General features: G+C 40.2%; 1 protein-coding gene across 1 annotated transcript in view; it reads left to right on the top strand.

The window, feature by feature from the left end:
* FREM2 (FRAS1 related extracellular matrix 2) overlaps positions 1-26,681 on the top strand; it is a 157,301-nt gene that overhangs the window by 76,265 nt on the left and 54,355 nt on the right. Inside the window, exons 4-6 of the mRNA XM_060129023.1 lie at positions 1,283-1,513; positions 11,330-11,455; positions 12,534-12,785. Coding sequence (XP_059985006.1) covers positions 1,283-1,513; positions 11,330-11,455; positions 12,534-12,785 — 609 coding nt within the window. The remainder of the gene's footprint in view (positions 1-1,282; positions 1,514-11,329; positions 11,456-12,533; positions 12,786-26,681) is intronic.

The following is a 26,681-nucleotide window of genomic DNA, read 5'->3' on the forward strand; positions in this document are numbered from 1 at the left end:
TGCTGTATAACAAAGTGAATCACTTATACATATACATATGTTCCCATATCTCTTCCCTCTTCCGTCTCCCTCCCCCCCACCCTCCTATCCCACCCCTCTAGGTGGTCACAAAGCACCAAGCTGATCTCCCTGTGCTATGCGGCTGCTTCCCACTAGCTATCTATTTTACATTTGGTAGTGTATATATGTCCATGCCACTTTCTCACTTTGTCACAGCTTACCCTTCCCCCTCCCCATATCCTCAAGTCCATTCTCTAGTAGGTCTGTGTCTTTATTCCTGTCTTACCCCTAGGTTCTTCATGACATTTTTTTTTGAAAATGCCAATGTTTAAAGGAATATATTTGAAAATTATTCCATTAACTTGTATCATTAAGAGGTTCTGATCAGTACTTGAAAATATACTAGAACAAATACTAACTGCAATTTTGTAATTTTTCTATGATGTTGAATTTGTTGACTCTTACTCATTGCTTGATAGATCATACATCTTATGATTTGAGTATGTGGCATAGTAATGGCAAATAAAGATGCTCTTGTAATGTACTTAGAGACTCAGGGATCCTTTAACCTTCCCAGCTAACTGAAATGGACCTTGAGTGAACCAACAGAGTACTGCTCATAATAACCATATATATTTAGCTCTCCAATTCTCTTTGCATGGCTTCGTGGAATTCTGGAACGCTCCACAAAGAAAAACCTGGCAATAGTCATGTTGACAAACACTGAATTAGATTTTTTAAGGGTCCTAGTTCCATTAAATGTTTAGAGAATATTATAATTTTTTATTATCATGCTTGGCCATTTACAGCTCAGATTATCAAAGAATTCTTTGACTCACAGAGTCTCTTGCTGGCTTATATTTTCTAGTTAGAGAATTTTTCTTAAGTTTTTAAAATATAACACATGCAATACAACCCATGCAAAAAAGTAAATGTGAAGAGTTTTTAGATCGTACGAATTTGTGGGTGTGAGACTATTTCAGAATGTGAGCATCGATTTCCTCGGTCCTGTTTTACAAGTGGTTCTAACACAAACTTAGCTCAAAGAATATATAGCAAAACCATAATGGGGCAAGAGTAGAATAGAATCATGGACTGCTTAACACCTACAGTAGAACACTTTTACTGTAAGACCCATACCCAATTATCCATCTCATGGAATCAAGGCAGGATTTACTTTGCACTGCAGGATACAGTGACACACAAAAAGTTAACAACAAGGAAAGCCTTAATAACCTAGTTGAAAATGAAACAAAGGAAATGATATTGTGTTTCTGTGAAGGTATTGGCTCAAGAGATGGGACTGCAAAAAAAGACAAAGACTTCAAGGGCAAAGCACAGAAACAAGTGCAGTTCAACCCAGGCCAGACCCGGGCCACGTGGAGAGTGCGGATCCTGAGTGATGGGGAACATGAACGGGCCGAGACCTTCCAGGTGGTTCTCTCAGAGCCCGTGCTGGCTGCCCTGGAATTCCCTGCAGTGACCACAGTGGAGATCGTGGACCCAGGAGACGGTAAGAGCTACCATCAACTCAGTGGTGGTGTCACTGTTGGGTTTTTATGACAAAACACCTTATAAAGGAGGTTTTAAATTCAATGTTTGGATTTTCCATAGAGAGAACTTTCTAGATGAATGGTTCAGTATTCTCAGATATGCTGATGGGAGAGAGAACCCAAAAATTAATGAAAGGAAGGGATATTTTTTCAAGTCAATGAACTACAAATACACCTAGGATTATCAATATGTTCTTTCTCTTATTATAATTTTATCCTTCAGAACCGACGTCACTCATCTCATTTTTCTAGAATTATTTCATGACTTTTTAAAGTCTTTTAAATGTGTTTTAAAATGTCCTTTAAACAAATGCTTTAAGAATTAGACCATTTGGGGATTAATTTGTTCTCCATATAACACTTTATTCAAATTTCTTCATATATTCACCAGCCAAAACTTTTCATTCTGCCATATGTTTCCACATTTGTTACATAATACCCACCAACCCACCCCCTCTCCTTGGTGAAAAATACCTTGCATCATTGCTCTTAATTTCTATTAGATCATGTTTTCTTGTCAATGCACACCCTTAGCTGATGTTGGTTAAAGTGAACCTCACTGATTTGAGTGTAAATTGACCTTTCCCTCCCCTGCCACACTCCTCCAGTCCTGACTTGTCTCGGTGCAGCCAGGAAAAAAAAAAAGGTTGAATTGGCCTTTTGAGGGCTGGCATTTATACAAAGCTTGGTGAGCCTCCTCCAAAGCTGAAATCCTGTCAGAAGACAGACGTGACTTTCTTTTAAACCGCCAGCCTATTTATTTCGTTAGTCAGAAAACTCTTAAATGTTCTGTGAAGATACAATCTACCGAGTACGTGAAACGGAGACATATGTGGAAATCTCTGGGTTTAACAACTGAGCATAATTAAGGAGAGAGGGTAAGAGAACCGGAGCTCCGGCTCTGTTTGTTTAACTGACATCTCTGCCTTTAGTTGCCTATGAACTTCAGTTATGTTTATCATTTCCGTTAAAGAACAGGACGGAAATGTTAATTAGCATTTAATTACATTTAATTTTATCTGCATTATCTGGGAATAAACAATTAAATTTTCTTCTAGTCCTGAGTTTGGGGTAAGTGCTAGCATAATAAAGCTTTTCTCTCTTTTGAACAAGCCCATGACAGCTTTAATACATATAAACTGGCCCATTAGTTACAGTTTCTTTGAAGCCATTTCTTGATGTTTTATTTGCCCATTGGTATAATTGCCATACTTGACCTCAGGAATAGGATGCTTAAACTCATTTGTGCCTTCCTGTTTATAAGCCCAGAGTGACACACAATACTCCCTACCCATAATAAGTCTGAGAAGTGGGATTTTAAAAACAATTACACACAATATACATACACACACACACACACACACACACACACACACACACACTCCTTATATAATCTATACTCTTGAAGGCTACCTAATTAAAATTTGCCACAATTTTATTTTATGTAATGGTCACCTGAGTTGTCTTGGCATTTTCTAGATGAAGTTCAGCCCTATTCATCCCAGGCCATGATCACCCCTATGATGGCTGACAAGTGTGCTTGTATAGCAGATGCCTAATATAGTCCATGTCTCGTTGAACATCAGAGGTCTTGAAATGACAAGACATGGGTTTGTTTCACAACTCTACAATTTATAGTTGTATGAGATCTAACATCGAATCAAATGGCTTTTATGAAGATTTAGTTTCCTAATGCACACAACAAGGAAAATTAATTATTCTCATGTTGCAGCATTCTTATGAAAGAGTTCCATACAACATAAAGCAAAATACAAATATTGTTGTTATTTCTAATAGCATAAATACAATGTTAGATTTTTTGTTGTTTATTTTTTGCCATTTATATATATTGTCTACTATTTTCAATGTTAGATTTCATATTAAGAGATTAAATAACCTTTTTTCTTTCCACAAAGGATCACTTTCCCAACCATTTCAAAATTTTGATTATTTCTTTCTACACTTTCTTGTAACTCTTCACGTGTGAATTCACTAGCTCTAGGAACCATTGTGCCTATAAGCTCTCCCTCTGCTGCATATTAACTCTAGGACATGTTATGAGATTTTTTTTTTGCATGTATTAAAAATGTATCCAGCTCACACTTTTGCTGGGGACAGCACTATGTATTGGGGATGCAAAGATAATAGGATACAGTCCCTTCTATCAAAGAGCGTATGGTCTAACAGGAAACAGAGCCCTGTAGATAAGTTATGGCGGCAGAATGTGATGTAGTATCAACACAACAAAGAATGAACGGAGTGTTACGGGAACAAGAGGGGGAATAATCAACTCTGCTTTATCTTAGGCTGGGAACTGCTTTTACTTATTAGCCAGTTTATATAAACACATGCAAGTACACACTTCTGCCAGTACTTACCAGTAACTGGTACTGATAACGATAATAACTGAAATTCATCGAGCACCTGCCGTGTGCCAGACAGTGTACTTAACACATTATATACATTCTTTCATTCACTCCTTTACCTCACTGCCTTTCAGTCATACGTACCGTTTAACTTGATGTTTATAGGATGCTCTCAATTTCACGTGAGACAAATTTTAGAACATTTGTTCCCAAATTTTATGACAAAAAAACTTACGAACATAAGCTTTTTCCACACACACACACACACACACACACACATACATACATACATCATGGATCCTCACATGTTCATAATTATACTCTTATAATACTCTCCCTCGATTTATGTTTGTAAATTACATAGTCATGGCTCAGGTAAAGCTTTTTAATGACTGTGACTCTATTCAATAAATGAGTATCTACGTCTACCGCAAAAATAACGAACACCCTCAGGTGCTTATTTACTTAACTCGACTCAACACTCAGTGCCCATATGGGTGCTCTGTAATGCTTCTCATGCCTCCAGATGTCTGTGACTCTCTGATTGGGCACCATGGCTCTGTCTATAATCAATAAAGTTGACTCCTCTCTAAAGATTGGTGCAGTCGTTGTGTTTTCCTGCATCATCTGTGCAAGAGTGCAGCCGGACTCGAGGAGCAGACACCAGTGAGAGCCTGGTGCAAGTGCACCCCATCCCCCTCCCTCACAGCCCTGGACTGGCCATGGGTAGAATGGAACCAAAGCTCCCAGATGGCCACACACAGATCTCACAGCTATGCTGGGACCTGACCCTGCCCATCCGGGAGGGGCCACCCGAGCGCAGTTCAGCTATCAGATGGGGCTTCGGAAGCCCACATTTTTGTCCAGAACAGACTTATTTTGTTGCATAAAAGTGGAGACTGAAAAGGAGCTTTGGGTACTATTCAACAGAATGCTGTTGGAGCACAGAGAGGGAATACAGCGTTCTGCCACGATTATGGAAATCAGTAACTTCCTAGGCAGATGGGTTTAGTCATTGATTAAGTAAATCAGTAAATTCAATTTCCTCATCAATTGAAGCCTGGGGTACAAAGAGAAAAACTAAAATAAGCAGAGAACAGACTGCGGAGCAGAGAGGTAAGCCTCTCTGTGTCACACCCCCTACGCCTCCAGGTGTTTCTGCAGCCTCAGGGTGCACACCCGTGGAAAATCTGCTACTGTTATGAGTTTTACCTCTCTCCTTCATCCTCCTCTGTCACTTTGCTGTCCTCCCTTGTCTTTGATTCCACAATCTCCATCTTTTGCATATGCCCATAGAAAGTTCCAGCTGGGAGGGGTTTTTAAGTGCATGAAATGTTTAACTCCTTTTCTGGATGAGGAACCCAAGAAATTGGGCCACCTGTTAGCCTCTGCCTAAGTCAACCACTTGAAAGCTGTTTTATTTGGTTTTCTTTTAGAATCGGCAGAGATGGGTGAAATTACATTTCATTTCAGGGGATGGGCACTCCTCTGCGAAATTCCCTTGAATGGTAGCAGTTGTCTTCTGTTAAAAGATCCGCTGCCACTAGGCTGGATTGTGATCAGAAGCAGACAGCAGATTTCCATAAGACAAGAAGGGCTTTGAGGAAATTTCAGATCACTGTTATTCCTCCTGCCCTGTTTTCTAACCCAACTCAGAGAAGTCCGAAAGGATTATTCCTTAGGCAAAGGCTTTCATAATAATCATCATACCAATCTCTACCACACGGGAGTGCCCACTGTGAGCCAGACACTGCATTAGGACCTTTACAACCTTATCTTATTCCAACCTTATGTTTACAACTCTGCAATTTATGTATCAATTTCCAAATGAAATCTCTGAGGCTCAAAGAATTTATTTTCCTAAAGTCCCCCAGCTAGTAAGTGCCAGAGCCAGTGTTTGAACAAATATATACACACATATATGTGTGTATATATATATATACACACACATACATGTGTGTATATACACACATGTATGTATATACGCACACGTGTGTATATATGAACACATGTGTATACACACATGTATGTATATATGTGTATACACATATATGTGTGTATATGTATACACACGTGTGTATATATACACACACATATATGTATATATATATACACACACATTTCCTCCAAAGCTCTTCTCTTTCCTGAGTTATACTGTTGCCTGTCATTTCACATGAAGAAATAATGAAATCATATCCAAAATCATAATTAAACAGTATATTTTGCCATAACAGCATTGTTTCACCTATTCTTCTATATAAAAATGTAATTCCTTTTATTCTTATTCTATTATCTTTTGTCTTTATACATCAAGCCTCAAATATATGAGTATAGGTGAATAAAAGCAAGTGTTCTAGGAAAATAATCAAGACCACTTTAGCCCTTGCATGATGTATCTGTGTGTTCAACAAATGTTTATTGAGCATCTGCTATATGCCAGGAATTCTGCTAAGAGCTAGGGATATATGCCCGAGTGAAGAACGCACACTGACCCTGAAGCATCATATCACTCAGTGATTACATTCCACTAAATAGTTACCTTTAACAGTACAGATGCTATGTGTTATGATAAGGGGAGCAATCACGGTGTCCACAGAAGTATCTAACCTGGGATGAAGATTCTTGACTTTCTTCATACTAGGTTCCCTAACCGTGAGAAATTACACCATCTTCCCTCACTCTTAGAAGCATATATGTATTAATTAATATAAAACACTTTAATTTCTGGGAAGAGGAAAATATGAAGAACTAAAACTTTTGATTTCATATAAAGATCCCTTTCCTTTTTTACTGTGTGTCATTTCTAACCAGTAAAATGACTTTTATGTACTTTATTAGGAGAACACAACCTTAAATATAGGTATTTGAGTACAGATACCTAACATAGATATCTGAAGCCTATAAGTATTTTATGCAATTGTTTAGTTTGTACACTTGAAGTATCTGCAAACTTGTGATTGAAGTGGGCTCATTCTGATATTTTAATGAGGTCAAAACATAGCCATGAACTAGTGGATTAAAATATATGATCTCTAATCGTTTTTTGGGACCAGTTTAGGTTAATACTATATAATGTATAGTAGAGAATAAACATACTATTCTAGAGGAAAGTAGAGCTTATATCTCAAGAACGCTAATCTTATCGGAGACGAAGAAAAGGCAAACTTTCGCGTGCTGAGTGAACCAAACCCATTTCATGAGGTAGAATTCAGATGACATAGGCTGACTAATATATGAAATTCAAATATTATTACTTTTAAAATTTTGTACCATCAGAAATGTTGACATAAAGAGATCACTGGCTAGGTGACATTTTGACATGAGTGTGCTAAAACAGAAGGTCCAGAATTAATGAAATGATAGTCAGTTGCAGCTGATGATACCAAAATGATAAAGCACGCAAGAGCTTCAACTTCAGTGAGTGTCAAAGCTTTCTTCTTTTTGAACTCTATTGCTGTGCAGCATGGGTCATTGTCTTAAGAGAAAGAAAAAGATATTAAACACTTGTTCAAAGGACAAGCACACATTTGTACACTTTTGGCCCCAAAAAGGTAGATAAGGAAAAAGGTGGTGCAAAGTAAAACTATTTCAGTGATGGAAAACTTTCCAAAATTTTCTACATTCACAAAATAAAAACATTCAATGATATGAACAAAGATTACTCAGAGTTTCACTCTAACCAAAGTATTAGCATAGTGCTTCAGAATAATTTTTGGACCTCATGGTATCCTGATGTGAACTTGTAACACTTATTGTCATTGTGACTTAGATATGTTTTCATTATTCTGTTCTTTTAAGTCCCTGTTAAATTAGCCTATATTACCATATCCGTTTCAGAGTTAAAACAAAACAAAACAAAACAAACGATTGAAATGTTAGAAAGCTTCCCACTGATGTTCAAACATCAGTGGCAGACTCCACACTAAGTACCATTTGTTGGCTAGTCTGAGGGCACTGGAGCAGCCTGAAGATGTACCAGAATATCTTCTGAGTTGTTTTTGAATGTGCCAAACTGTTTAAAGATGATGAACACTCAGTGCCTTCATCTAGGCCCTGCATTTTCTTTCCCTTCTTTGTTCTATTATAGGAAAGATTTTTAGGAGATATTTTTCTCTCATGTTTTTAGCAGAGGCTGGTGTTTTTGTAATCCACTCAGTATAATTGAGAAAAGGACATCTTTCAAATGTAGCTACAACTATTTTATTTCTGAGAACAGAAGTCATTTTTTTGCCTAAGTTACAGCACAGTCAAAACCTAAAAATAAAAATTGCCATTAGATAAATCAAAGTACTCCTTTCAGTACAGTCACATTGACTAATAAAGCACGCGTTCACTTTATTCCGCTTTATCTTTCAAAACAAAGAATAATGAAACCAATTTGAAAATATAAAAGTAACACATGTTCATTGTCAAAAATGGACAGATTTAAAGAAATAAAAGTCACTTGCCCTGCCACGTGAAGATAACCACTGTTTACACCGAGAGGATGTCCCTGCAGTCATTTTTTTCTGTGTCTCTATTGACTTATTAGAGAGTTTACTATTTCCGTAATATCACCCTTGTTTTGTCTCTCGGTGTATATAGGAGCGTGTATCTGTTAATCCCAAACTCCAAACTCCCCACCTTTCCTCTTTGGTAACCATAAGTTTTATTCCACTGTAAAACTTTCCCACTTCTCTGCCTGCCTTTGGGTCTCAGCCAAATACAAGTGATGGTGGCTGGATAAATAGCCTTTGCTTGTTTCATCCCACTGCGTGGTCCTTGTATATTTCCACAGGATCCTGCCCTGAGTAAAAACCAAAGTCCTGGCAGTGGTCCTGAAAGCTCCGTGCGATCCACTCACCCCCACTCATCATCACTTCACCGGCCCATGTTCTGTCCTCTCCTCCTTGCCCAGTTTACTCAGACCATCAAACCACACTGGGGTCCTGGCCATTCCTTGCATATACCTGGCCTGAACACTTGTTCATTCCCTTTGCCAGGAATTCTCTTCCCTAAATTACGCACATAGGATATCTCATTACCACCTTGCCATCTCAGCTCAAATGTAACTCGATCACAGACACTTTCCTGTATAATACAGACCTGCCGTGGCGCATACCATGCCCCAGCCCTCCCTCCACCCTCCACCCCCCGCGCCCCCCTGCATCCCCGCCGGCACACTCCATCTTCTTCCTATCATTTGTCACCTCCTGGCATACTATATATTTTCTTGAATATGTGTTTATTTTCTTCCTCCTCTCCACCCCCAACTAGAAAGAAAACTCCATAAGACCAGGGATTTTGCTTACCTCCATGGCTCCTGTGCCTGGTTCAGAGTCTGGCAAGAAGGAGTCAACCAATCCATGTTTGATAAATGAATAATTAGTTATTAAATCTTACATCCACAGATTTTTTTTAATGATGCCATTTTTTCAATTGCTGTATCAGTCAGAGTCCCAGGAGAAAAGAAATGGCACATTCAAAATTAGCAAATTTAAAATAATTTAATAACATGACTTTTGCAAAGATGAGACCGAGAATTGGGAAACCACCAGGTTTAGTTAAGTGCCCCAAGGCTGGTAAGAGCGGATACCATCACCACCTCTAGGCCTCGGGGGAAAGGGAAGGAGAAGTTAGCTGGACCAGTGAGCGAGCTAGGGCGGCCAGTGGGCACGATGACCGTTACTTGGTGGGGTACAGCCAGCTCCGGCACCTTGAGGGGAGCCAGGGGGACGAATGCTGACCCCACGTTGCTCTCACCCTCCAAGTCCTGCCTGTGCTGTCAGCCAGAGACAGAGCACAAGGGAAACCTTTGATGTGGTTCTCATTAGTCAGCCCCTGGAGCACAGGGCAGGGTGGAGAGGGGTGGAACGTGGACCTTGACGGCCAGCGTCCACTATTCCAGCGTCTTTTATAATCATCCAAAGCAGTGTGGCTTACTGTTTTAAAAATAATCATGAAGCATTTTCCGTGTGTGTGTGTGGGACTTTCAGTGAAACAGACTCCCAGGCAACTTCCAAAGTATCTATTTGAGGGTTATCATGTCAAACTGTTGAACTAAGCGTTCTATTGAACTAAATGTAGTTTTACATTGAACCACGATTTCCAACAATTTAATTATGCCATTTTTATTATTTAGTGTACCTTTGCGCTACCTTAAAAATGAATCCATGAGACTCATAGTATTATATAAGTATAATGTATACTCTGTGCTATTGTTATACCTGTAGAGGAGGAGGGAAACCACAGATGTGTCCCTTACAGTGATGCATAGATTTCTAAATTCTAAAGGGACTGCTGTTTAAAACACAATAAACAAACAAAAACACCAAGTGTCAAACAATGCATTATTATACTTTTATTTTTTTTTTAATTTATTTTTTAACATCTTTATTGGAGTATAATTGCTTTACAAAGGTGTGGTAGTTCCTGCTGTATAACAAAGTGAATCAGTTATACATATGTTCCCATATCTCCTCCCTCTTGCATCTCCCTCCCTCCCACCCTCCCTATCCCACCCCTCTAGGTGGTCACAAAGCACCGAGCTGATCTCCCTGTGCTATGCGGCTGCTTCCCACTAGCTATCTACCTTACATTTGGTGGTGTATGTATGTCCATGCCACTCTCTCACTTTGTCCCAGCTTACCCTTCTCCTTCCCTGTGTCCTCAAGTCCATTCTCTACGTCTGTGTCTTTATTCCTGTCCTGCCCTTAGGTTCATCAGAACCATTTTTTTTTTAGATTCCATATGTATGCGTTAGCATACAGTATTTGTTTTTCTCTTTCTGACTTACTTCACTCTGTATGACAGTCTCTAGGTCCATCCACCACCTCACTACAAATAACTCAATTTCGTTTCTTTTTATGGGTGAGTAATAATCCATTGTATGTACTTTTAATCATTAATCATTCAAAAGGAACACGTTTGGGGTAAGAAAAAATAATAATAGAGTGGACATTACAAGATCTGAGTTGTAATCCTGACTCGACCAGTAAGAGTCCTTGACAAATAATTTCAACTCTGTGTGTCCATGTTTCCTCATCAAAGTAAGAGGTGAGACAGGATGACTTCTGAGGCCTCTTCTAAGTCTAAAAGTCAACTACTCCAACAGAAGGTGGAGATCTTTCCCGAGAGAACAAAGTTGGACTTAAAGGAAGTGTGTCAGCAGCACTTATTAATTGAGAAAAAAAAAGCAATTACTGGAGATAAAAGCAATGTTGGGTCTTGTTTCTAGGTTAAGAATTCACTAGCCCAGAGCCTACACACTCTATACCTGCTTCTTCTCCCCTGTCTTCCCTCCTTCCCCTCACACTGCGCTATTCTAAAAGAATATGCCGGGGAAATGATCAATCATGAGAGCAATTAATTTGCACAGGATTATGTCATATGTAAGACGCTCAGACAAAAACAATTGTGTTTTCTCCTTAGAATCAACTGTATTCATCCCCCAGTCTGAATACTCCATCGAGGAGGACATTGGTGAACTTCTCATTCCCATCAGGAGAAGTGGAGATGTGAGCCGGGAGTTGATGGTGATCTGTTATACGCAGCAAGGTAGCTCGATTTGCGAGTGAACTAAAATGTCCCCGTGAAGATATAAATAAGCCTCTTTAACATGTTGGAGGCATAACATTATGCCACGAAGGTTATACTTCACTAGTCCAGTTTTCAAATAGGAAAAAAGCATGCAGGCGGATGTCTTCCTTCACTGTGGCACCTTTGAGGATCTGGAAGGACTCTGCTGCTTATTGGAAACATTTCTGATTCATTTGGTTACTTTAATACTCAAGGCCTTTGGGGTTGTAAGAAGTTGAAGCTCCCCTCTCCCGCTCAAGCCTGCTCAAGTAGAAGGGGGTTATTGTTAAAAACAACAACAAAAAAGGAGGCAAAGAAATGCATACCCAAGGAAAATAAACTAATTTCAAACTGGTCTGAAACTCGTAGCAACCAAATTTCAAAACATTTGTTTTGCTCATTGAGTAAGCTCCCTCCAAAAGGTGATTTTATGCAATACAAAATTAAAATTAATACATAATACTCATTAATATACTAAATACCTTTCTAGGAAACAGGTAGACTTTTCTAAGAATGTAAAAGAAAAGGTCATAAATGCAGTTGACACTGCAGACTTTCATTAAAATTTTCATTAACATATGTGAGTTGAAAGGCAGTAAAGAATCGTGGTCAAAATGCAAATTTTAGGATCAGCCTTGAGCTCTGGGTCCCAGAACAAGTGGTTGGACTTCTGTAAACCTCAGTTACCAAACGTGTAAAGCCCAGTAGGGTGGTTAAGAGGATTACGGAAGCAATGCATGTAGAGCGCTTGGCACTTTGCCTGCACACAGTAAGCATTTGAATACTAAGCTATTATTCTGTATTATTGTGTTGTTTTAAAAGACCACTGGCAGGAAGCAGAGGAGAAAACCCTTGAAAGGTACTATTTGTCAGATGTTGGAGACCATTATAAAGGTGACTTATGATGCTAGCACAGTATGGAGGAGTTATTGCAGTTTCCAGGGGTGTTCATAGATACGATGGACCATGAAAATGCTGCATATGAAAATAATCGTTTCTGGAGGTACCCTTGTAGTATGTTCTACATAAACCCCTTTTGGATTCTCTCTGTTTCCAGGAACGGCACGAGGAACTGTGCCAACATCAGTGCTGTCCTATTCTGATTACATATCCCGGCCCGAGGACCACACCAGTGTTATCCGCTTTGACAAAGACGAGCGGGAAAAAATGTGCCGGGTCGTTATAATTGACGACTCCTTGTATGAGGAGAAGGAAACATTCCACGTTCTCCTGAGCATGCCGATGGGTGGGAGAATTGGATCAGAGTTCCCAGGGGCTCAGGTTACGATCATCCCTGACAAAGACGATGGTAAGTACTAATTTACCCGAAAATTATTCCTCCTACCAGGCGCACCAACGTCAGGCACAACCTTCTAAACAGAAAGATGAGAGTGCAAAAGAATTTTCACATGCACGTTTATCTTATGCTTGATTTTATAGTGCGATTAAGATTCTAAGTTGGCTGCATCAATCGATTTGTCTTTCATGATTTAGTGTTTTCAAAGAGCAAAGTCACACCTATGTGTTTTCACCTGTGTACAGTTTCTTTTACAACACCATTTATCATTAGGTGATTAAACTTTAAAAATTTCCTGGTGAAGAATTGAAGCAATTTTAATAGACAGTTTATCTTTTTGTTTGTTTGTTTTGCTTTGATTGCAAAAGCTTCTATTTTGTAACTTTAATCTCCATGTTTGAACTCGTTTAACAAAGAAACCCATCAGACGAGGCTATTAAACGAACGAGGAAGGTAATATATGGAAAATTGAGTCTAACAGGCTTCCCCAAAGGGGGAGGGTTTATCCTAGACTGCTCTTCCTGAGGGAAACCTAATTCCCATAAAAGAATCCCTCTTTCTGAGCAGAAAAAGGAACAAAAGGGTCTTCATCATCACAGTTCAAAAAAACAGTTTGTGCTTTCTTGTGAGAAAAGAGAACAAGAGGAAAGACTGTGAGTCACGTAATGAAAGTGAGAGCGGTAAACTGAGAGATGGGACCCCAGGACTTGAATATTTTTCTGTCCGTCTTGAATTTTCCTCATGGTAGATAAAAAGAGGAACAAACTCGGTGGATGAATCTTTTGTTTCACAAACTGGAGGAGAGTCAGAAGACTGTCATTCGAAAGAATCTGAAAACTCAGGAAGTTAAAAATTACCTACCCGGGAAGTGCTTTGATGATTGTGATAGTTCAGTTAAAAAGGCTTTAACGTGTCTTGTGAGCTTATACTCTGTTCCAAGCCCAGTGCTGGGTCCTTTGTACATTATGCTCCGAACAATCCTGTGAAATATGTAATAATGTCTGTTTTTTACTGAGAAGTAATGAAAATTAGAAATGATTTTATCAAGAAGGATTTGAAGAAAGTCTTACTTCTACCTTAAACTTAGATAATGTCCGGTAGCTTTAGTTGACTAGTTTAATAGGAAATTCTATTTTGTATTTAAATATACAGAAATTTTATTTTAAATTCAGTTGATCTCAGAGAAGAAGCCAATATTTTGAATGTCAGCCAGAACATAATTAATAGCCCACCCTAAACACCTGTCTGCTATCTAGATAGCTCTGTTTTTATTAATATAGATAGATATAGAGCTTTAATTTTAAAATAGAAAATACATTTAGTGATTACTTTGGTTCAGTTTGCTTTGTTGGCAAAAAATTTTTTCCATATGGATTGTTACAAGATGCACATGGGAAGAAAATAAAGGTTCAGAAAGAAACTATTATTTATTAAGCGCCAGGCATTTTCACTTGTACATTGCTAGATCTTTTCAAGAGTAAAGGGTGATGTCATTTTTTTACATATGACAAGGCTGAGAGAGGCCAAGTGATTGACTTGAATTTACAAAGCCAGTATGTGGCAAAGTTAGTATTATCGGAGCCCCATATATGACCTTTCCATACTGCCACTCTGCCTCTAAAACAAGTGCCTAGTGGTGACAAGTTTGTGGAACCATAGGTACAGTATCTACTACGACATGATATTTGTTAAATGCTTATTAGCATCAGTGTTTCACTTGAGCATTACAGTTCCCTGGTGTAGACAGCTAAAGAGGTATTAGGAGTGGGGTAGCCGAAGCCCTTAGAAGCTTTTCACCCCAGAAGAGGACTGGGGAATTTGGATGCCACAGGCTTTGATTTTAAGGCATTAGAGTACCATGCAAACACTGGACCAGGAGTTTGTCAGGAATGTTACCAGCAGTCACCCAGCCCCCGTTTAATAGAGCAGAAGTCCTGTGTATACCTCTCTGTTTTCTCCCATTTGTCCTTTCCCTTCCACTTCTAACTTTTTATTTTATTTTTTAATCACTCAGGTCTCACTAACGTCTTACCTTGTGGGAAGCACCACAGGTTTTCTAAGGATAAAATAAAACAAAGCAAATAAATAATCCCTACCCTCAGAGAGCTTTCACTGTAATGAAGGGAACAAGGCAAAGGTACACTGAACAGACTCACAAACATAAAACCTCACCAGAAGGTACACGATTAACTATAAGCACATACAGTGGTATCCTCTACTTTAAATAAATTCACAACGTAAAATTTTAACTTAATAAAGTACAGCACAAATTTAGCTTTGGAAGAAGGAACTTGCCACTTTAAAGATCCCCTCGTGGAGTAAATCAAGAGATGGAATCTCTGGATAGTGTCACATTGCAGTTTAGTAAATACTTGTTCCTTTCTTCAGCACATAGTTTTTAAGACTCAAAAATTCACTCATTCATACATCTATTCATTAAAAATATGAGTTAAGCACCTCTGTACTCACATATTTCTCAGTGCAATAGCAACAAGGGGACACGAGCTCTGAACTCATGGACTTTTCAGACTCTGGGGGGTACACAGATAAGTGAACAGGCAAGCATAAAATAAATGTAATAAGTGCTCTGCTGAGGAAGGAACATCTTTCTCTTTCAGGAAGAGCTTCTTTGAAAACATGATTTCTTAGCTGAAATTTGAGGACAATATCAGAGTAACCCGGCAGAGAGAGAAGGGAAGTGTGTTCACAAGTGCAAAGGCTGAACGCATGTGATGCTTTCAGGGAACTGAAAGCTCGGATATAGCACAAATCTACAGCTCAAAGGAGTGAATAACAAAGAAGAATTTGGCTGGGCAAGGAGTTAATCTGATAGGATTGGGTAGCCATGTAAAGAAGTTGTGTTTTATTATTGAAATAGAAATCAGAAACTCTGACAGGTTATAAGGAGAGTGACAAAATCAGATTTGCATTTTTGAGACATTACTCTGCCGTGGCTAAAATGCAGAGACTAGATTGAACTGCTCTGAAGGCTGTTGGAGAAATATGGGTGCTAGGTGATGGCGGCTTGAACAGGGTGGTTGTATGAGGATGAAGAGGCCAGGGAGCATGGACATGACATGGGAATTGACTGGACGTGAAAGGCTGGAGGACAGGAAAGTCCAAAGAATGATATCTTCGTTTCCAACAGGGCAGTTGGGTTAAGCGTGGTGCAGTTCACTGAGACAGACAAAACAGGAGTAGAACTGGTGTAGGGACAAAACAATGAGTTCATTTAGGACGTGTTAGTTTGAAAAGGCTGCATGACTTCAAAGTGCTGGATATGGAGTAGGCAAATGGAGATATAGGTCTGGAGATTAGGACAGAGTTATGCACTAGAGACATTAAATTACATGTTATCTCTATTGATAATAATAAAAGTCATACAAGATGGCTTATACAAGAGGATAAGATGGCTTCAGAGGACATGCAAAAATGGCCCTCATATGACTTATGATATGGACAGATTTTACTTGATTTTCATATTTTTTTAAAAGGAGCACATTTCATGAATGTTAAGCAGAGATGGGAAAGAGTGAAGAGAAAGGTAGTTAATGTAAGGGTATGACAATCCAGCAAAGAAAGTGCTAAAAAGAATCTAAGGATCAAACATGTTTCAGTGTCTAAGTGCCGTCAAACATTTTTCATCTGTAATGTCTAACATGCAGCAAGCTAGGACATTATCTTAATTCCTCTTGCTATTCCAAGCTTTGGGGGATTTTTTTTCAACATGCAACTATTTCACTTGTTTTTTAAATAATAGGGAAGATAAACCTAAAACTTATTTTAGAGAAATTTGCTTTGTGATCATCTTTGTTGGAATACTTCATATCTTATGAACTTTGGGGTCAACTTTTATTAATGTCTCTGAACCTCAGTTTCCAGGAGTAAAATGAAGAGTTTACCTGTATTACCTATATTTTACTAATTTTTCCTATATTTTTTCATTTTAGAAGTTGAAATCTTACGATGTACATAGTTTATAAGCGAAAACAATACTGCTACACATAAAGTACTGTCTATGCAGACTTTCACCAGTTCATCATGGAAAGAAAGAATGCCCAGGTTAATGGGGAGAAAGTCAAATTTCATTCAGGGGCAATAATACAGTTACTAACAGTTGTCACATTTGAACACTTACTACGTACAAAGGACTTTACATGAATTATCCAGTTAAATCTCAAAATAAGGTATCTTCTCCATTTGATTGATGGAAAAATTAGACTTACAGAGGCTAAGAAAATTGCTTAATGTCACACAGATGCAAAGTGTTGGATATATGTCCTAAATTTAGGTCTATTTAAGATTTGATTTGCTTCTCCACTAGGCTATAATGAATCCTGAAATTCACCAAAGGGATTAAAATACGTCATACCTAATGACATAACTGAAGGGATACGATTGTCATAGAATCTAGAAAAGGATAATCCAAACATAGGTCAACATTGGTCAAGGGAGGGGTGTTGTTTCTGAAGGTGGCCAATTGCTCAATCACTAAAATTTTATGTAATTGGAGTAGGGAAAATATTTAAGCCTGCTACACAATCTGAGTGAAATATCCTGCATGACTTTCCAACACTTTTTGCTCTGATTGCTGTCTCCGTTTCTGTGGTAATGGGTATACCAGATGACGAGTCCACCGACCAAATGTTCCCGGACTAAAAAGAAACACATCCTTTATAACTTTGTAACTCAAAGGAATCTGAATTTTTAAAAAAGGAATTGATTCTCCAAAGCTAGATTATTCCTCAGTGAAATTATAGGATACCGTTTCTGTGGCTGCCGAGTGAAGGACCAACACCTGGATGGAAAGTCACTTTTCTTAGGCGCAAATGTTTGAAAATCTCAGCTGGGACCAGAGGTTTTCTCTGTACTCTTAATTATATGAGAGTAGAGCAGGGGCTCCAAGGACAGAAATATGTCCTGATTAAATCTGTATTACATCTTTAAGAAACCGCTAAACTCTTCACTGTGTTTGGAAGAGACTTACACGTGAACAACATGCTGACACAAGAACAGTGCTCTCATTTTGTGCAGATATCCTGAACATCAATGCCTTCAGTCCTCAGTACTTCAGTAAAGGTTACAGTTTAATACTACAGCATTTGTTCCTTAGGAAGAGTATCAAGTCAGTGCTAACAGTATTTCACTAATCTTTGCTGTCGGTCTTTGGTAGTTAATTAAGGAACACTTAAGCTGAACCCATTTTCAGCTTTTGTGTGCCCACCCGCAGGGGTTTTCACTAAAGTGGCTGCCTTCCTCGACCCCCCTAGAAAAATTACCATGCTAGTAGGTATAAACCAGAGACACGTAAAAGGCAGCATAGCATGGTGAGCCCTGTAGTAGATGTAACTCAATTCAGTGCCATTCGAAAGCTTCCAGACATCAGAATAGCTTTCTCAACAGCAGGAGTACCACAGAGAAGAAAGCATTTCTAGTGCTAGAAAAATACATTGTGGTATGGTGTGTGGGTGAAATAGGTTTTATGCATTTGTACTGAGCTGAAAGGCTTGGTCACCGTCTTGGTGACCAAGAAGAATAGCATTCTTCTCGAATACTATTATTTGCATTTGTGTAAACTCCAATTAAATAACGCCAGGCCAGTCTTTGTAAGGAATGGCCAAACTCAGTTAAACTAACAACTTGACAAAACAAAGTTACATTCTGCGTTTGGTATGCTTGGGTTAGAAAAATATTAAAAAATCAAGACATGGAAAAATGAATTTCTGACTGCTCAGAATATGAATGCATTGAAGCCCTTAACAGACTATTTAATGTAGTTGATAATGCTAAGGATTCAGGGAAAGCTAATGGATGTTTAATGAGTGTCTGGTCTGTGGGGAGGCATTGCAAGAATTTGCTGAATAATAAAGATTTTATCCATTTTTCCACATTGGAAGAATACTAGTTGAATGATGTAGATATTACACTGTTTGAAAACGAACATAAGATAAAGGAAAACATATGAAATGTCTTGCATTTAAAAAAATATTTAATCTCACATACCACACACACAGCAAATATTTATTGTGCACTTACTAAGTGTAACAGGTGTATAAAGACACTTAAGACATAGGCCGGGATCTCAGAAAGCTTAAAATCTATTTGGGGAAAAAAAACACCTAAGTACGTTAAAGGTTAAAGGAGAATAATTTAGTTCGGTAATAATTTGAAACACCACAAAGCAGACAGAAGAAGGCAGTGTGATTAAAAGCAATGTTATGATCACTCTGTGAGTCAAGAGGAGGAACAGATAAAGGCTTTAACAGATGGAAAGGATTCAGGTGAATGGAGAATAAGGCAAAGTATTCCAAGATCGCATGCGTGAAAGCAGGAGGGAGAGAAAGACGTGGGAGCAGAGGGCAATCCAACTTGGCCACATTGCCTTTTCTGAGAGGCTCATTGCCCAGCTTCCAGGATTAGGTGTTAGGAGATCTGGGCTGTGTTTGCATTTTTGCTGCTTTCTAGTCAAGGAATCTTCACCAATCCACTTGTCTACTTGTACCTGTTTTCCTCATTTGAGTACATTATCACCTGAATTTCTTATTTTACAGAATCTTCATGAGGACCAAGTAGCATCTGTATGAGAGCACTTTAAAAACTAGCTCAACTAAAGAAAGGGTGGGAGGCATTGGCAGTTGACTCTGGAAAAATTGGTTGGAAGCACACTGTGGATGCCATTGAATGAGATAAGAAGGTCTGACTTTACTTTGTAGGGGGCACCCAAAAGTTTCCGGACAAAAGAGTGCAATAGGGCTTCCCTGGTGGCGCAGTGGTTGAGAGTCCGCCTGCCGATGCAGGGGACGCGGGTTCGTGCCCCGGTCTGGGAAGATCCCACATGCCGCGGAGCGGCTGGGCCCTTGAGCCATGGCCGCTGAGCCTGCGCGTCCGGAGCCTGTGCTCCGCAGTGGGAGAGGCCACAACAGTGAGAGGCCTGCGTACCGCAAAAAAAAAAAAAAAAAAAAAAAAGAGTGCAATAATCAGAGTGATGTTTGGAGGTTATTAATTCGATAGCAGTGTAAGTGAACAGAATAGGAGCCAAAAAGGGAAGTGGACCTGTAGGGGGAGGATGTTGGGACTGGAAAGGAAACAACCTACCACTGAGAATAAAACCTGCTAAGACTTGGACCTCATGTAAGGAGGGAAATTTAAAAATATGTATCTAAAAACATGTGTGCTTGACAGGTTCAAGGAATGGAGGAACCATTCGTTAACAGGAAGTTAAGAGAGAGAACCAGTCTAGGGAAAGGAAGCTGAGAGAAGATGAGCAAATCTGTTCAAATATGCCGAGTTCAATAATGGAAGGTTATTAGAATGTATTTCTACTAAATGTTAATGTGCAGGTTGTTTTGGCTGTTAGCTGCAAATAGTAATTAAGTGTTACTTGTTATGTTACAAGAAAATTGTGGAAATGTACAAAATGAAGTATATTATTGGAGTTGTCACGTAACAAGTGCACCTTTAGGCCTTTAAAACAAATGGGTTTTTAAAATAACTTTAAAATAGTGTGGTTTAGTTCCCTCGTTCTGTACCCCCATTGGGTTAAACATAAACCATTTTATGATATAGAGTCACTTCACATCATTTTTTTTTTAATTGTAATGGTTTCAGGAGAGGGCTTTCGAAATTACAGGATTAATTCATTTTTAACAAACTCGTGAAGGGGAGAGGGCAGGAAGAAAAAGAGCATTGGTGAATATGAATTGGAGGGGAGAGAGAAGGGAGACTTCCCAGGCTTGGCCTTGGGAGGACCCACAGGGTCCCAACCCCCAGTCCTCTCTTCTTAATTCTGGACCTGGCTGAACTCAGAGCCCAGCAGGCCAGCTGTTAATAGGAAACAGCTCCACGTGGGGCTTGGGTACAGGGACACAAATTAAAATAAAGGCAAGTAAGCAGGGGTCCGAGGCTGCTGGAGTGGGTTCATGAGCAGCGGGGTACCTGTTATGGTCACCGGCTCTGAAGGGACTTGCTGCAATGCCGTTGGGAACTGATCTTTTTGAAACTGTCGATGCATTATACTGCTCACAGCAGGAAAGGCATTCAGAGCTTTGTTCCTCTGCACACACACGAGCTTGGCAAGCAGCCACTTGAATCTCTGCTGCCAGTCGCATGAAAACATTCACCGCTATTACCAGAAAAGGCGAAGGCTCCAGAGTTCTTTGTGAGAACAGCTCACCGTTTTGTATAACTTACATTGAAGAATGAGCTTATGGCTCACCAGAAAGTGAGCACAGGGAACTGTGCCAGGACATAGGGACAGTTCACCCAGAAATAAGCTCTCAGATTCATGGAATGTAAACTTGCAGATATGTGTCTGCTAGGGTAGTTCTAAGATATTAAGGTTACACTATTGAATAGGATCATACTGTTTGCAGTATTAAACTAACTCATGTCTCTATGTTTCAGGGCTCCATAGATATCATATATGTCATGTAATGATAAGTATAATATATAGTTATTGTAACTATAACTATTATATTATAACTATTATATATGATAACAATAACAGGTGTGCTAAGCCTCTTACTTGAATGATTTCATTTAACACACAGACTATGAGCCTGGTTGTGTTATGCCTCAGTTTCATTGTCTTTGAGCGGTTAGGTAACCTGCTCAAGGTCAAACAGTTGAGAAGCATTTAGCCAGGCTGACCACAGAGTCCATGGCGCCAACCGCTATGCGGCCCACTTCATACTGTACTGGCAGCATATATTTAATAGATATTCTACACTGTATATTCTACACTGTAATACTCAAAAATAGCATGAGGCATGCTAATAGAAATGAAACAAACTGTGTCCTTTTCTGTGCATGCAGACTTGCGGACCCTAGAATACTTAAAATGTTAGCAGTTATAGACGTAAGGCTAACTGATACATGAATTATTTTGGTTCACCTTTTACCAAGTATAAGTCCTCCAGGATCATTAAGAGAACATGTGATGGGGTCTGGTAGTTCACTTGCACAAGGAAAAGCATTGCTTTTCCACATCATTTAGCAAGTTGTCCAGTGGAAGGGTTTCCCTTCTGAAGGACTGGGTTTGGGCTGTCTTGTCAAGTCCTCATGGATAAATGCTGTCTTGTGTTTGTTTTGTCTTTTTCATGGTAACACTATCTGCCTGATTGCAATCTTTTCCACACAGGAGAGTGAACGCTGGCCATCAAAGGATACATATTGCTGATGTATTATCACTCAAACCCTGGAAGCAGATCACTACACATGTTATAGGAACCGCAAGGTCTCAGTCACAGCTGAATTCCATGTTAGTGCTAAAATTCACATAAATCTGGGAAGCAACTTCTCAGATACTAGACTTCAGAGTTTGTAAGCTTAAAATTATTAAAAGAGATACTATAATCAAAAACAATAAAATTCATGAGACTGAATAATTAGAAAAGATCTCTTAGTAAATGCTAGCAATAGCATCGGAAATTCCAAATTATTCACCAGCAACAGAGGTCTAGTGTATTCTTTTGTGGAAATTATAAAGCACAGAGTAAAGGCCGATAAACCAACACTGCAACTTGGCTGAAAGCAGAACACTTACAGGCTTGACCTGCGTGCTCCGTGATGTAAAGAGAGGCCAAAGTCTGTGAAGTACTACAGTGAAATCACAGAGGTCTGTGTATTTAGTTAGGAAGTCCAGACAATGCACTATGTACTTATGGTCTGTTGTTGAGAACATACACTTCATAAAAATCCATTACTAAATAGACAACAGCATCTCCTTTGATTGTATGAGAATGAAAAATTAAGAAAAACATTTTGGAATGTAGGTACTATTTTCTGACACTGTTGGTATGTCCGTTGGTCACTGTAGAAATGTGGAACTTGTTAGTTTGCTTCCCTGAGAAACTTGTCACCAACCGGAAATAGTTCTTCTCGAATTAGAGACCTTGAATGGGCGTCCCTGTTCTCTGTATATCTTACGTGCTCTGCACGGGTAGATGTTACCTTTCACGGGAGGCTGGTAGCCTTTATGAGCTCCCTAAGAAGCAGGTCTTCGTTCTGCCTTACTGAAGCAGACATTTGAATCTCTTTTTCTCTCCCTTTATTCCTAGTTTAGAAGTCATATACATACCTTTTTTTTTTTTGTCATTGGCCTTAAATCTTCTTTTAATAGACGTCAAGAAACTTGCTACAGACCTCAAGAGATACAAGATTACCCTGTAAAGCATACGGGGAATGTCATTTGATAAAACCAGTGGACTACATCATGCTACAGATAATCACAATAATAATCTATGTTAGGATTATAAGATGTAGCTAAAACTAAAACCACCTCTTTTCTTTAGGCCATTTGTAACAATTTGAAGCACTTAAAATTAGGGATAAAACTTTCCCTTCACACTTCTAGAGACATAAAGCATCGCTGCATCCTTTCTCTAAGACACAGGTTGGGCTGCCCTGGTGGCGCAGTGGTTGAGAGTCCACCTGCCGATGCAGGGGACACGGCTTCGTGCCCCGGTCCGGGAAGATCCCACATGCCGCGGAGCGGCTGGGCCCGTGAGCCATGGCCGCTGAGCCTGCGCGTCCGGAGCCTGTGCTCCGCAGCGGGAGAGGCCACAGCAGTGAGAGGCCCGCGTACCGCAAAAAAAAAAAAGAAACACAGGTCTTCATTCTGCTGTAGTGAAACACACAACTGAAATAATGTGTATTCAGACATTTATTTATTTAAAATGTTTGCTGAGCATCTCTAATGCACCAGATGCTGTGCCAGGGGAAAAGAGATGAAGGATTTGTCCTGCCCTCACTCCTTATGTATATACGTCAGCACTGTATAGCACCTAGTAGCCCCCCTTCTGAGTAGTGGGCATCCCCCAAGGCACCAAGGACACTGTGATGAACAAGACAGGCCCAATCCATAGTGGATTCCAACAAGGAAATAGGCAAACAGATACAAAAGTGGCAGCTGATCAAACCAGGCTCCATGTGCAATGGGTGCTTTCAAAGGGGCATCCAGTGGGACCAGAGGTTCTGGGAAAGCCACACGAAGAATCAAAAAGACTGAGTCATGGCATTTGGCAGCCCAGAAATTGATGTGCATTGTCACATGTCCCCTCGGGCTGTGACAGCGGTCACCGAGTTAAACACAGTCCTGGGAAAAGAAATTAAATGGTTGGTAGAACTTTATTAGCCAGTACTTAATAATAAAAGAGTCAGGAAAGTCAGAATATTGACATTGTAAGAGAGAAATAGCTTTCTCTTTACACTTCATAGGGCTGAAATGTATCTCAGCTTCAATTTCCCTGAGGGTGTTTCACAAACAATCTGTTTCACTGTCTCCGGAAGGATGCCACAAAGCTGAAATTCTGGTCCAAATGCCAACAAGAAGCTCATTCTTCTTTCTGTTGTTGTTCAAGAATCGCACTTCTTCAAAGGGATAATTTTCAGGACCACACTCACTGCCAGGGACAGCTTGAAAACGCCAAACCCGTGGAGTCCTTCACGATCGCAGCGCTGCAAGGTGATCCTCCAAGTACAAAATAAAATTATAGATAGTACAGATGCTGCCTTTACATTTGTGACTCTGTGGTGCGTGGTCTCCAGCTCAGTAAACTGGTAAAGTACTGTCTACACTACACAACAGGGTTGAAAGAAGTACAGAGATTTATACCCACTTGCCAGGGGATTGTTATCCTCCCAATGGATCAAGCTTGCGTGTCTTAACTGACATTGGTCCAGAATACATATTTTGAAGTTTTTTAAAATGTCAGTACATCTTTTTTTTTTTTTTTTTTTTGCGGTACGCGGGCCTCTCACTGCTGTGGCCTCTCCCGTTGCGGAGCACAGGCTCCGGATGCGCAGGCTCAGCGGCCATGGCTCACGGGCTCAGCCGCTCCGCGGCATGTGGGATCTTCCCGGACCGGGGCACGAACCCGTGTCCCCTGCATCGGCAGGCGGACTCTCAACCACTGGTCAGTACATCTTAATAGCACTATGTCCTAACCTACTTCAGGATACTGAGAGGACAAATAAACTGTTAGCAGGAGATGTTTGATTAATTCTCTGAGGACAACTTCATTACCTCGTTCAAAACATGATATCCCGTGACATTTCTGTGAATAGGGAAACTCCATTAAACCCTTGTGTTATAATTATGGGAGACCCAATAATTAAGTTATGTATGGAATTCATTTCTTTTCTTCTTTTTCTTTTGAAACAGTGAAAGTAATATAGGCATACAAGTAACCATGGCCCTAGTGCCTTAGCTTCTGAAAGAAATCAAAGCAAATCAAAGAAAAAATAAAGAGCAGCAGTAGTCCTTGCTCTAACCTGGTTTTCCTCCTGTATTCTTTTTTTTTCTTCTTCTTCTTTTTATTTTTGGCTGTGTTGGGTCTTGGTTGCTGTGCGCGGGCTTTCTCCAGTTGCGGCGAGTGGGGGCTACTCTTTGTTGTGGTGCGCGGGATTCTCATCGTGGTGGCTTCTCTTGTTGCAGAGCACGGGCTCTAGGTATGCGGGCTTCAGTAGTTGTGGCTCGCGGGCTCTAGAGCGCAGGCTCAGTAGTTGCGGCACATGGACTTAGTTGCTCCGCGGCATGTGGGATCTTCCCGGACCAGGGCTCGAACCCGTGTCCCCTGCCCTGGCAGGCAGATTCTTAACCACTGCGCCACCAAGGAAGCCCTCCTCCTGTATTCTTAATCTTGGTGACTAGTTCTCCCATGACTAGACTCCTGTCTCCCACTCCCTACCCCAAATCCTTGACTCTGTCTCCTTTATATCTCTGAATGTTGTATGCTTACTATCTTCGCCCATCTGAACTGCTACCGCATCGTGCAAGCCAGCCTCATACCTGGCCTAGATTCCCGCAGTTGCTACCTAGTTTCTCTGCGTCCAGTTCGCCCACCCCACCCAACATGCATCCATCCTCCAGACCATTTAAATGCGTATTTTATCACATGCGTCCCCTTCTTAAAACTGAGCCCACCCCTCATGTGATAACTTCTGTGACGAGGTTCCAGCGCCATAGCGTACCACACATGACGTGGCTAATTGCCTTCTGTTTTCCCCGTTCCCCCCATCTCCTCACCCGGAGTAGCATACCAACCACTCCAAATTCTCTGCAGTCCCCAAATACGTGGGGCTGTCCATTCATTGTCTGCTCTAGCTTCATGCCGCCCTTTCTGCATGGAAAGTCCCCCCACTCCATCTTCTCATATTTCACCTGGCTAACTCATATGAAGGTCCCCAAATGCAGCTGCTGCTAATAATAATAATAATAACAGGGCTTCCCTGGTGGCGCAGTGGTTGAGAGTCCGCCTGCCGATGCAGGGGACGCGGGTTCGTGCCCCGGTCCTGCGCGTCCGGAGCCTGTGCTCCGCAACGGGAGAGGTCACAACGATGAGAGACCCGCGTACCGCAAAATAATAATAATAATAATAATAATAATAATAATAACAGCTTACCCCAACTGGGCACTTACTATGTGCAGGTAATGTGCTAAGCAACTTATGGCCACCTTATTTTGTCTTTTAGAAGAAAACACCCATGGGGACTTCCCTGGTGGTCCAGTGGTTAAGACTCTGTGCTTCCAATGCAGGGGGCGCAGGTTCTATCCCTGGTCAGGGAACTAAGATCCCACATGCCACGTAGCACAGCCAAAATATTTTTTTAAATAAAAGAAAAAAATAGAGGGGTGGGATAGGGAGGGTGGGAGGGAGATGCAAGAGGGAGGAGATAAGGGGATATATTTATATGTATAGCTGATTCACTGTGTTATAAAGCAGAAAGTAACACACTATTGTAAAGCAATTATACTTCAATAAAGATGTTAAAAAAAAAGAAGGAAAAAGAAAAGAGATAAATAAATAAAACACTCACAATTAAAGAACAGGGGAGAAGGAAGAGAAATGAGAGAAGAACCAGGAGAGAGTGGTATTATAGAGGGAAAAGGATAAAGACATTCAAAGG

Source organism: Lagenorhynchus albirostris, chromosome 18, assembly GCF_949774975.1.
Source record: "Lagenorhynchus albirostris chromosome 18, mLagAlb1.1, whole genome shotgun sequence".
Classification (NCBI taxonomy): Eukaryota; Metazoa; Chordata; class Mammalia; order Artiodactyla; family Delphinidae; genus Lagenorhynchus; species Lagenorhynchus albirostris.